Source organism: Clarias gariepinus, chromosome 15 (assembly GCF_024256425.1).
Source record: "Clarias gariepinus isolate MV-2021 ecotype Netherlands chromosome 15, CGAR_prim_01v2, whole genome shotgun sequence".
Classification (NCBI taxonomy): Eukaryota; Metazoa; Chordata; class Actinopteri; order Siluriformes; family Clariidae; genus Clarias; species Clarias gariepinus.
Window position 1 is genome coordinate 29,771,512 of NC_071114.1, and position 13,761 is coordinate 29,785,272.

Sequence of the window (13,761 nt, forward strand, 5' to 3'; positions counted from 1 at the left end):
TTCAGTGACCTCATAAAGACACAGCATCTCCCTCGGCTTGTTGCTGAGCTCTGCTGTTCTCTGGAAGGGCGTGGCTCAGCAGGTCATTTACATAAACACTGAAATTATGTGTTTTAAGGAGAAGTGAAATAAGAGGAGCTTGAGATATAAAATAATAGAGAGAGACGGGGACAAAAGTGAACCCGAGATTCTTTTGTGTGCTGAGTCATGACGCTGACTCCAAAATCAATTTTTTTTAAAAAAAACTATTTTTTTATTTATAATAGAGATGAACAGGTCATCGGCCAGGGACCAGAACTGGCTGGATTTCAGTCGGCCAAAGCAGAAGCTTCTGAGCAGCGCAACAAAAACGCATTTTTATAGCGTTACACTATCATAAATCACATGTTAAAAGCCTCCGATCTGCCTTTTTTCCAAATTCTGTCAGCGAATTAGTCTCAAACCCACTCATTAAACGCTTACACCAGTCTCACAACACCGCGAGCGCTAATTAGTTAAAAATCACGCGTACACCTGCATGCTCACCCGCGTGCTCACAGCCACACAACCCGCGCGCTCACTGTCGAGTTGAGTTTTGAGACTTGGAGGCGTTTTGAGGCGGTAAAACGTCGTCGTTTCTTTATAATCCTACAGGTGGCGCACTTTGAACTAGTTACACTTTTTATCCCATGTGGTAGGAGTGAATTATTTGCTAAGCTTGTTTACAAATAAATTATGGCGAAGGACATAAATACGATATAACTCAGTAACGATGTAGCTTTGTGTTTAATTTTATTTTAAGTTCAATTCTTGTATTTAAAGTTATTTTGTATTGTTTAAATGCTGCGCTTGTTTGTTATAAGGAACGAGCTACAATTACGTTCTCAGGATAAAAATTTTAAGGGTTTAAAATTTAACAAAATTAAGGAAAAGGAGGTAAAAAATAAAAATAAAAATAATACATTATAAAATAATGTATTATCTAAGGCCATGTCCACACGTAGCCAGATATTTTAGAAATGTAGATTTTCTCCTTTTTTTCCCTATTTTTATATTTCTGTCCACGCAACCTACGTTTTAAAACACGGCCTAAGGGGTATTTCAGCTTTAACAGGAACACACACACACACACACACATTTTCAGGGAGTTCTGCAATCCGTGTTCACTTATTAAAGAAATTGCAATACATGGGACCTTTAAAGTCATGCACTTGAAATAACTGCAAAATAAACCTCATTTGTTCCTCTTTAAGAACGTACAAATCGCAATAATGAGGTTTAATCTGCCTTTATAAATAAAAAAATAAAAGTAAAATAAAAAAACAGCCCCAAACTGGACTCTGGTTAATGAGGTGGATCGTATAGATGAGATAAAAAAGCTGCACCAGACAAACAGTGATGAAAGTCTCGTCTGCTCTAATGATGATGAAGTCTCGGTTAGGCATCGCGTCCAGACAGGGGAGACCGTCTGCAGTCGCTCAGGCACCAAAACATCGGTCCAAGAGTAACACCTTCAGGCCGTAGACTTCCTCTCGCTCTCTCACACACACACACACACACACACACACACACACACACCCTCTATTTCGTTTTCATTTACTCTTGACGCTCTGTAAGATCAATATCTCATTAAACGGCCGAAGCCAGGGATAAAGATGATTTATTTCCGACAGGGCGGCTGTCAGAGCCCTGGATAAACACCAGCCAGCTTCAGTCTCACTTCCCCCGGGAGCGACAGCTGCACCGACTGACCCCCTCCACCCATTTTACACACACACACACACACACACACACACACACACACACACACACACACACACACAGCACCTTCCTGTTTATTAAACTCATCACCATAAGTCAACTTATTAAGCTGTTCATAACATTTTCATACACAACCCCGCTGTTGAATCCTGCGCTCTGATTGGTTGATAGTTATGAGCAATAGGATAAGCCCCGCCCCCTAGCTGATGATGATGTGAAATGTGTTGGGGAGGGACAGGACAAAAAAAAATACTTGACAGAGATCAGGCTAAAAATTCTTTCTCTGATCACTGACTCAGCACACACACACACACACACACATTTTCAATCTGGGTATTATGACAGAACATCACATATACTGAGTTCTCCTTTTTATCTCAAACTAAAACTGCTTTAAGAGGATCAGTAGAGGTGTACAGGGTGTTCTTAAGTGTGTGTGTGTGTGTGTGTGTGTGTGTGTGTGTCTCCTGGGTCTGAGCACACATCATCCTAATAAGCTGCGTCACACACATTAAGCCCATGCACTCCTCCTCCTTCCATCCATCACTGAGCCAGCTCTAAAGGGGCGGAGTCACATGCACATTAGGGTCCACAGAATGCTCTGCCTTCAACAATGCCCCGCCCATTTAGCTGCACATCCATTTACATCATTCGGCAGACGTCCTTATCCAGAGCGACTTACATTTTTACCTTACTGTACATCTGAGCAGTTGAGGGTTAAGGGCTCAACAGTGGCAACTTGGTGGTGCTGGGATTTGAACCTACAACCTTCCAATCAGTAGTGCAAAGTCTTAAAAAACCTAAGCTAGTCCTGACAATCTTGCATAAAGGGACAACGATTTCAATGAAAACCAAAATATCACTGAGAATCGTGTATGAAGAATTGCGGCGATATGCAAACAAGACCAGCCATGCAGTTAGTGCAAAATAAATGGCGCCCTATGAAATAAGGAGGCATTAGCAATGAGAGTGGAAGGCCTGCAACGGCTGAGCTGTATTACTGGAAGTTGTGGCGTAGGCCGTGCTCGCCGCTTGGTCGCGGTTTAGCCGTATTTCGCTGTGTGTGTGTTTGAAAGGGAATTCCCAGGTACCAGCACAAGCCACGAGGCCCCAGCTGAGGCTGCAGGGAATTTCCACACGTTTGTGTGATAAACTGGTGAGAATCACACTCCGGGAGTGTGTTCGATGTTCTCTCTCCTTCTCTCCTCAGAGCCGAGCCGTGAGTCACACTGATGCTGCTGATGCTGAAGCTGATGCTCACTCAGGTAAAGACGAGGACCGATAGATGATAAACTTGTGCTGTGAAAAAACTAAGACTCATAAGGCTCGGGAACAAACCGATGAGGGACAGAAGCAGGGACTGAACCAGTGTTAAAAAATGTATTGATGATGATGATGATGATGATGATAAATACACAATGAATATGATGATTTAGTGAAGTAATTAGTGTGTCCAAGCACTAAGACTTGTTATAATGCCACTTTACTAAACTTTGACATGTGAACTTTGAGTCTTGCTGTAACACGCTGCTGTAAAGTGTAATTATGTCACACTTCCTGTTTGAAGCATGACCATGTCAACATGGTTCAAGAAATCAATAATCCCTCGCACATTACAGGAACTCGGCTGGGAGTCAGTGCCACATCTCCCGTACAGTCCTGACCTCGCTCCGAGTTTGGGAAAAGATTAAAGGGGGAGTTCCTGGGAAGCCGGCGTTCCAGACTTCAATCAGACAGTAAGTGAACGTAAGTGAAAACAGGAACTTTCTAGCTTAAGGGCTGTTCCAAAAAAAAATCATCTGACCCTAAACAGATACAATGTATCACATCACATTTATTAAAACGGTATTTGATTTTTTTACTGTAACAGCACCACACTGAACACCAGCTCGTACTCACCGGTGTAAAAGCGAATCATGCAGCTGAGGTCAGAGTTCGCCGCTTCCTGCTGGACACGCACAGGATCGTCGTAGCCCATCGTGGTCAGATAATCGTACACCATCTGAAGAGGACGCTCGGACGAGTCCAGCCTCCTGACCAGCAACAAATAAGATAACAGTTTAAACAAAACCTAAAGTTCATCTCACATCTCCTTCTTCAGCTAGACGTGAGCTATGAACAAACGTACAAGCTATTTTTGTTTGGTTTGGAAAATATCACCTTCACATATTCATGCACACGCTTAAAAAAAAAAGAACTCAGGTCCGAGTCTGTGGTGCTGGAACGTCATCTAATATCTTTAATCATTCATTTTTAGACTGTAACATAGTTGAAGTGTGTGATTTTAAAGTGTACCTACAGCATGGCAGATGTTCAAGTCTGTACCTAGGGCAGATGTTAAAGTGTGAACCATGGGCAGATCTTGAAGTGTGTCTACAGCAGATGAAGTCTGATTACAGGCAGATGTTGCAGTGTGTTTAGTGCAGATGTTGAGGTCTGTCGTAAGGGCAGATGTTAAAGTTTGTGGAAAAGCCAGTTGTTTTAGTCTATACTAAGTGCAGATGTTGAAATATGTCTAAGGACAGATGTTGAGGTCTGTAGTAAGGGCAGGTGTTGAAGTTTTTAGTAAAGCCAGATGTTGAAGTCTGTACTGAGTACAGATGTTGAAATATGTCTAAGGACAGATGTCAAAGTGTGCGCTAAGACAGATGTTGAAGTCTGTTCTACTTCAGATGTTAAAGGGCAGATGTTGTTGAAGTCAGTCAGGGCAGATGTTGTCTCTTATACGTAAGACTAATTCTTCAGCTGTACAAGTCAAGTATGTATAATAAGAAAGCTATAAAAGATTAGCAAGAAACTTTTCACCGATGGAGCTTCATTATTCAGAGAAAAAAACCAATGATTATAGCAGCATCACTGTGAGGACGTATGGACACCAAAAAACATTCAGTAAGGTTTAAAGAAGCTGGAACTCATTCGTATTGAAGTGTAATGTTCCAGTGTTGGAAAATTACCTAAAATTCCATAAGGACAGAAGTGTTGAGATTTTCCCCCACTTTATATAACCACCTTTACTGTATGGTAGAGTTTTGATTTTTTTTTTTACAATCACATATTTTAAACGTTTACCCCGTTCAACACCCGCCCTTACACCTCCATTAGAAGTGATTTTTCTTTAGGAGTAAACATGTTTTATGCTCTTTGCTCTGTGCGCTCTCATTTCACATTATTTATGGAGCCGCACAAACCCCGGCGGTGTCGCTCTGACTCTCTCCCCTCAACGTTCATCCGGTTATTCCGAGGAAGAAAAGCAGCACAACTCCGAGCGAGGCAGCGTTTCAGTTAATGCAATGAGTCTGAAGATAATGCAGTATCGTACGCTTCACTGAGATTCTCCAGACTCGTCACTTTTGTGCCCTGAAGCTCAAAACGTGGCGTTTAGAAATAATTTACTTCAACATGATTCGTTTAAAAATGATCCCTGGCGACACTGATGCTAATTCTACAGATTAATTACTTTTTCAAAACAGATCCTGACTCTAACTCATCTTCTATACTTAAGAAGATGAGACTATACTTAATCCTGTATTCTGGGTCGCAGGGACCTGGAGCCTATCCCAGGAGTCTTAGGGCACAAGGCGGGGTACACCCTGGACAGGGTGCCAATCCATCGGAGGGCACACACACTTATTTACACTCTATGGGCAATTTGAGAACACCAATTAACCTAATCTACATATCTTTGGACTGTGGGAGGAAACCCACCAAGCACAGGAAGAAACATGCAAACTCCAAGCACACAGAGACGGGAATCGAACCTGGCCGGGAATCGAACACGGACCCTGGAGGCACAAGGCGACAGTGCTAACCACTACATCACCGTGCCGCCAAGATATAAACCTGAAAAAGTTTATATTATTCTAATCTAAAATGCTAAATTGTTAGGATGTAATTTGACATGGTTACGGACACTACAGATTTTTTCCTTTTTGAAGCTTTTACCAAAAATCAAACTCCTTTAATTTAAGCAACAATTTCACAGGTCATATGCTTGAAAAAGCTCACACCAATTTTAGTATCAATACTCATAAACATTATTCATATTGAGTAACGTAGAGAGACAGTATAATGCTTAAAATTTGCCATTTTTGATTCACATATAAAATCATCTCTCCAAAACAGATGATGTTAGCAACTTGAAATTTTTAGGGAAGCGAGATTCGTCACTTCCATGTTCCAGAAACGTCAAAAGTAACTTCTTCGGCCACACACATTTTCTGTATTATATGTACACCAATCCTGAGTCTTTTTGCCGTCTGTCTGACACATGAGACATGAGACACTTCTATGTCTGAGGGTGCACAAACTTGCAAGATTTGCGCGTCATTCACCCAAGCTGTGATAAAACATAAGGCACAAAGAGGTACAGTAATGACTCACGGTGTAAAACAGCGCTGTGGTCTGGGGGAGTGAGCGACGGAAAGCGACTGCAGTACCTGGATCCTCACACACCAGGCAAACACACTGTATGTGGAAACTCTGGTTTTGTTTTTATGCTTTAAACTAGGACTGCATCAATACCATTTTCCCTAAATGAATATCTGAATCAATCAAGGACGTCACAGGCTACTTAGATCTGTGCTAAGGGCAGGAGTAGCTCAGTGGTTAAGGCATTGGACTACGGTTCGGAAGATCCCAGGTTCAAACCCCACAACCACCAAGTTGCCACTGTTGGGCCCTTGAGCAAGGCCCTTAACCCTCAACTGCTCAGATGTGTAATGAGATAAAAAATGTAAGTCGCTCTGGATAAGAGCGTCTGCCAAATGCCTAAATGTAAATGCTAAAAATATATAATATATACGTGACGGCGGGAAAAAAAAAAATTGGACCGTGTGTTGAACTAAGTGCAGATACGTCCAGATGTGCGTGCAACATCAGGCTGAGGGAGTTCTCCGACGTATATAATAAATATTTATAGCTATGAAGTAATACGGGTCGATTTACAAGAATGCTGGGTGTGTGTTTGTGTGTGTGCGTGTGTGTGTTATGCAAACAAATCCAAGCTCTAGCCCTGGGTGTTGTCGGTGCTGAGAGCCAGGATGGCGTGTTAGAAGAAGCTCATTGTCTCTGCGCTGGCCTTCAGGGAGCGGAAGCACTTCTCTGACTGCAGCAGAGAGACGAGTCAGTTGTACAAGATGCCTGAGGTCCATCACTCTCGTCCTGGCCTCGGGCCAGCATCACATGACGGAGATGGAGGGCGGTTCAGGGAGCTCAGTGTGAACAGTTCTCTCAGCTGATCGCACCACACTCTGGAGTATCCCATTATCCTGTCCGGTGCTGTGATGGTGCAATAACGGGTCACGGTGCACCAAAGTGTCCAATCCGAAGATCATAAGATGCTGGCAGCTCCTCCATCGTGTCATCTTGAAGTCCACCATTACGTTAACGTTCATTAGCAGGTTGTTCTGCTGTCACCAGTTCTCCAGGTATTTCATTACTTTCACGTAGACCTTCTTGCCATCCTCAGGGGCAGTATCATGGGGCAGGGGTAGCTCAGTGGGAAAAGGCATTGGACTAGTGATCGAAGGTTCAAACCCCACCCACCACCAAGCTGCCAGTGTTGTGACCTTGGTACTGTAGAGAACTTAATCAAACTCCCACTAAGATAAGCATCCCTCTCAGACACACACACTATTTATACACACATTATTGAGTAGCCACCCACACACACCCACCCCCTTTGCCACCAAGACACCCCTGACCTCTCTCTCAAGGTCCTTACCCTTTCACTGCTCAGATTTATAAAGAGATATAAATGTAAGTCGCACTGGATAAGGGCGTCAACCAGATGCTGTAATGTGAATGTAAACATCTGGAAGTGGCCTCGCAGAGTGTCTCCTTAATCATTAGGTAATAATCAAGTATTTGATGTTACCTCTGAATGAGTTATGATATGATATGATTTAATAACCTTTGATTGCTATCAGATCAGCTTTGCGATATAATAATGTACAGAAGGACAGAGCTACCGATAAATCTACCCGTTAAATTATTTATTCATTAAAATGCTTTTAGACACCAGTCGTCTGTCCTGTTTATCAGTTTATTATACAGTTTAATTGATTGATGATTGTTGCCATATAAATCAATGCATCAATCTAAATCTTCAGATCGTTACATCGCTAATACTGGGCTTTTAGAATGCTCGAAAGTGGGCGGAGTCAGAGACACACACTGATGATGTCATACACCAGGGATTAGTTAAAAAGAATCCTGTTCCAGGAGCATGTGCTACGTTATCCACGGTTAATACTAAACAAGTGTGTGTGTGTGTGTTTCTGTGAATCTGGCTTGTCCTTGATTACCTGATCAGGTCTCCGTGCAGCTGCAGGTAAAGGCCCTGGCAGTGGCGCTGGGCACACAGCTCCTCCACCGTAGTGCTGGTGGAGCAGAGCACCAGTCTGAGGTCGGGCTGGGTCGTAGACGACGTCTGGGGGCCCGGGGTCACGACCTCGGTGGCTTCGTACAGACAAACACACCCGCGCTGGGCGTCGCCCTTCAGCCAGTCCCTCTCCCGGGAGCCGAAGCGAGTCTTCCTGGTCACGCAGGTCCGGCTTCCGTTACGCTTCATGTTACGCTGAGGCGCAGAAGGAGAGACGGGGGTTTAGACGTTTTAGAAATACGCAGTATATATCAGATCTTTAACAGAACAATGCTGATATTATACAGAGTCACAGAAGGGCGTGGGGTCTCTTCCAGAGGACTCGGGGCAATAGATTGGTTTACAATAGACAGGGTGCCAGTCTATCGCAGGGCACACACACACACACACACACACACACAGACTCTATCTAATCTGCATGTCTTTGGATTGTGGGAGGAAACCGGAGGAAACCTATGAAACATCAATGCAGACAGGCCACAGGAGGGAATCGAACCCTCAACCCTGGAGGTGTGAGTTTATTCTTTTTTTTGGGTTGACCATGGCCTTAATTCTGATAAACAGATCAGTGCTGTGGTTTGGTCCAGTTTCTTTTAACTATGACAAATGGCAAAACTTAAGCCTGTTTTGTCCTTTAAGCATTTTGAAATAGCCATCCAGGCTTTATCACCACTCGCATCGATTACTGTAATGCTCTGTATTTTGGGGTTTCCCAGGCAGCACTACATCAACTACAACTGATCCAAAACTCTGCTGCTCGACTCCTAACGTCTACCCGTAAAAGAAAACATATCTCCCCAGTTCTGGCTTCCCTTCATCGGCTCCCGGTACAGTACCGAATTAATTTTAAATTCGTTTAAATGTTTACATGGCCTGGCCCCGCCCTACCTCTCGGGCCTGCTCCAGCCCTATGCCCCACCCCGATCTCTCAGATCATCAGATAAACCTTTGCTCACTCTATCTAAAACCAAATGCAAGCTCAGGGGTGATCGAGCGTTCTCTGTAGCGGCACCCAAATTGTGGAATAACCCTCGACTATTCGTGAGGCCACATCACTGAGGGTGTTTAAGTCCCATCTTAAAACTCAAGTTTTCTCTGGCATTTAAACCAACATGAGATTTGATTTTATATATTCTGTTTGATTAGATATGTGTGATGTTATTTTAATTATGTCTTTTTATATTATTTTATTATTTTATTATTTGTCTTTTTATATTATTTTATTATTTTATTGCTTATGTGAAGCACTTTGGGGAATTCTTGTTGTTAAAGTGCTATACAAATAAAGTTGAGTTGAGTTGAGTTGAGTATTCTTTCCCAAAAACATCAAAACGTCCTTTATATCTATTTATAGTTACCTATAATACTGTAGAACATCTGTGAAACATCTCAAAGTTCTCACTCTCATTATAGCATTTACACACTGCAGAGTCGAAGGTATGATTGTAATTTAAAACATTTCTGAACTGACAAAGAATGTGCCAAAGGAAGACACAAAACTTACCTACTTCCTTAAACGGCAGTTGCAAAGCAAGTAAATAATTTAATAGAGTTTACAGACGTGAACTAGCCGTCAAATTAAAGTTTTGCTCTTTCACCTGGGTTTCACTATTTATTTCAAGAGAATATAACGTGACATCATATCAAAATCAAGAGATGTCAAGGATTAAAGTCATAATTAGGTAATCAATCAGCCAACTGCTCTGTCTGGTACAAATGCTGGCACTGGAGACTCCTTCCACAAACTTCATTATCTCAATGATTATACTTTTTTATTATTTTTCTTCATACTATAGAAACGCTAACGCTACTGTCTGGGCTGCATTTATAGAAAATAAAATGAACTCTTTGTCTTCTGATCGATCACAATCTACTGTAGAACTCGACGTACTCCGCCAGTCTAAGCGACACGAAACAGTCGAGTGAGTGCAAGTGCTGAGTTCTGGCTCATGACAGAGCACTTCGCCCGCATTGGAACCAGCAGTTCTTGCTTTTCTCGCTGCAGAGACGTAAATATTTACACAGAGCACAAATGCTGAGACGAGCGGTGCGAGTCACTCCTGATTCAGACACGGGAGGCCGGCGTGAGGTCATTAGTCAGCCTGATGAAATCAAACTCCCACTGAGGTGAGCATTTTTTCCCCTTCAGTACCCACCAAACAACACTGTTAAACTTTTTCTCTCAGACACACACACACACACACACCGATTATGACCACCTGCATCATATCGATATGGTCCATCTTCTGCTGACACCCCTGACCTCTCAAAGGTGTGTGTGTGTGTGTGTGTGTGTGTGTGTGTGTGTGGTATCTGGCATCGAGCTGTCAGTAACAGATCCATTTAGTCCTTTAAGTTGTGAGGTCGAGCCTCCATGGATCAGACTTGTCAGCTTGGATCAACACCTCAAACTCGTTGTCATGTTCCTCAAACTGAACCATTTTTCAAACATGAGTGTGTCAGGGCGCATTATCCTGCTGAAAGAGGACACTTCCATCATCAGAGGTTTTATATAAAAGAGTATAACGTGGTCAGTAACAATATTTAGGTAGATGGTACATGTCAAATGTCAAAGGAATATCCACATGAATGTTAGAAACCAAGGTTTCCCAAAAGAACATCGCACAGAGCATCACACCAACATTTTACCATAGTGCAACCTGATGCCACCTCTTCCCCAGGTAAGTGGCCATCCATATGATTTATCAGACCAGGCCACCTTTCCCCCATTGCTTCATGGTGCAGTTCTGATGCTCATGTGACCATTGTAGGAGCTTCTGGTGGAGGATACGGGTCAGCATGGGCACCCTGACCAGTCTGCAGCTACGCAGCTCCTCCATACACAACAAACCGTGATACACTGTGTGTTCTGACACCTTTCTATCGGAACTAGCATTGACTTTGGGCTACAGAAGCTTTTCTGTTGGATCGGACTACACGGGCCAGCCCTTACTCCCTACGCAGATTACTGACCCCAGGCTGACCCATGACCCTGTCGCAGGTTCACAGATTCTCCTTCTTTGGAGAACTTTTGGTTGGTCCTGTTCTTGTTGTTACATATGTATACCACCATATATTAACGCCACTATTATTATTAGTGATAGTATTAGTAAAATCAGTATTATTATTACTATTATTGGACTTTATAGAGCCAGAGAGAGGGAACAGATCGCAGGCTGCTGAGGCGTGGCCACTTCATGGTCATCATTAGACGCCGAAAAAAAAAAAATTACAACTGTGAGAGAAAATATAAGGAATAAAATTAATACCCTGCAGTGTTAAAAGCACTGACGCTTGATGACATCATATCAACTGATATCATCTAATCACATCATCGTATCGTATCATATCGCCCAGCAGACTTCATGAGTCACGTTCAGCTTGTGACGGTTTAAGCATCACCGCGGTGTTGTGTGTGTTTTAATCAAACGCTGATGAGGCGTTGAGTCTTTGCTGATGTAAAAATAATCATAATAATATTCTAAGTAATATGCTTACTCATTGTGACTTTTTTACAGGTTATCGTCTGGCATCTCAAACCCAGTTTATAAAAACAAGTTTTTTCACTAATTTTTATTAGTATCCATTTATTAACCATTAATTAGTAGCTGCTTGAGTGAATTAGCTTAGAAATGTGTATGCTTGTAAAAACGTAGGCTGTTTTAATCTACAAAACACTTAAAAGCGGAAAAAAATAAATAAATATATCGCTCGTAAAGTTTATATGAATGCTAATATTATACAAATTTGTGCAGTGTTCCAACAAACGAGAGGTGTCTGACAGCATGTACTGGTGTACTGAAAACAATTACAACGTTCGAGGAATGGAAATCCATTAAGATCCGTATGGAGCTGTTTTACAATTAATCAAATCACAACGAACAGCGAGCTCTCCAGGGGTTTAAAAAGACCATTCGTTTATATACTTTTCTCTTTTTTATGGTATTCAGAGTTTTTGGTATTTAGGAGTCCTTGTTCACCTTCTGCCCTGCAGGTCCAAGAGGCGTGTCTTCAGTTATAGCCATAGGGGTGGCAATGAGGGTGGTCAAAGACACAACTAGGGGTGGCCACGACTGGTAATAATCCCAACCAGTGAAAAACAGTTTTTTGATTTTTTTTTTTCAGTAATCGACAGTAGGATGGGAAATAGCCATAGCGGTGGCAAATAGGTTAGGTTGGAAGTCAGAAGGATGTTCGGTGGCCACCCCTATGGCTTCTCATTTTCTATCCAGCAGGCCCTCCAGGCGTGGCAATGAGGGCGGGCAGGCCCATACAGATAAGGAGTGGCTAACACTTCAATCCCACTGACCGACAGCCTTAATGAGAAATGTTCAGGTGGTGAGTGGGTGATCACTGGGATTTATTATCCTCCTCCCTTTTTCCCTTATCATGCCCACCCTGATTGTTACGCCGGGGGTCTAAACCTGGACACGCCTCTACAGCACCTGCAGGCTGGATGAGGTCAATGCAAAAGGATGCAACAATATATAAAAAAAAAAAAAAATTTCCCTAATTATTCATTAGCATGAAGGCCAGATTGATGATGATGATAATGATGATGATGATGATGATGATGTCAGCATTGTAGTGAAGAAGTCAACTAACAGGTTAGACTCTAGGATCTACCACTCTATGTGATAGATGGAATTAAAAGCTGTAACCCTGGTTTAGGGACTGATGATGATGATGATGGTGATGATGATGATGGTGTTGGTAATGGTGCTGCTGGAATCAGAGCAGCGCAAAGACAGAATGACCGTACCTTTAAAACCCGGATCCCCGCAGCGGGAGCAGGGGTGAGAGCGGGAGCGCTTCTTCCTCCTCCTCCTCCTCCTCCTCCGCGGCTCGCCGATCGGTTCGACGCCGCTTCGTGGAGCCCCGGGCCCGGCCACGTCCCCGCGCCGCCCCGGCCCTCCTCCTCCTCCTCCGCACCGCCGCCGCCGCCGCCGCTCTTCTCCGCGTCCTTCATGTCGTCGCTCCTACACGCAGCGCCGCGTCTCGAGCGCAGAGACTCCGCACGTAACGTCGCGCGCTGAATTCCGACACAGGAGGCGGCGGAGGAAAAACCCCGTCCCGCCTCGGAGAGACGCCATCATGAGCTCTGAGTCTCTGTGTGTGTGTGTGTGTGTCGGCTGTCAGATCACACGATGAATAAACATGAGGGGCGGGGCCATCTCCCTTCTATCATCATCATTATTCATGAGCCATCTGAGCCTTCACATGTCTGATACATTGTTTCTCATTTACATTAAATATGCACAAACACTGTTACTGGTATTATTATTATTATTATTATTATTATTATAAATAAACATAAAGATTTTGTCTGTACATTAATCAGAACTCGCTCTTCCAGTGGTACATTTACATTTAACACATTAGAGGACCAGAAACCAGTCTCAGAAAAAGAGTCTGTCTGGCTGTATTTATGCATGTCTATCTGTCTTTCTGTATGTCTATATGCCTATATATCTGTCTGTCTGTCTGTATGTATGTACGGTATCTATGTATGTATGTATGTATGTCTATCTGTATGTCTGTCAGTCTGTCTGTATGTCTTTACATATGTCCTTCTGTATGTCTATATGCCTATATGTCTGTCTGTATGTATATGTCTGTATGTCTGTCTGTATGTCTGT

General features: G+C 43.0%; 1 protein-coding gene across 1 annotated transcript in view; it reads right to left on the bottom strand.

The window, feature by feature from the left end:
• Positions 1–13,008, bottom strand: part of phlpp2 (PH domain and leucine rich repeat protein phosphatase 2) — a 47,780-nt gene extending 34,772 nt beyond the window's left edge. Inside the window, exons 1-3 of the mRNA XM_053513748.1 lie at positions 12,885–13,008; positions 8,046–8,317; positions 3,640–3,773 (exon numbers count right to left, since the gene is read on the bottom strand). Coding sequence (XP_053369723.1) covers positions 3,640–3,773; positions 8,046–8,311 — 400 coding nt within the window. The 5' untranslated portion in view covers positions 8,312–8,317; positions 12,885–13,008. The remainder of the gene's footprint in view (positions 1–3,639; positions 3,774–8,045; positions 8,318–12,884) is intronic.
• Positions 13,009–13,761: the final 753 nt, after the last annotated feature.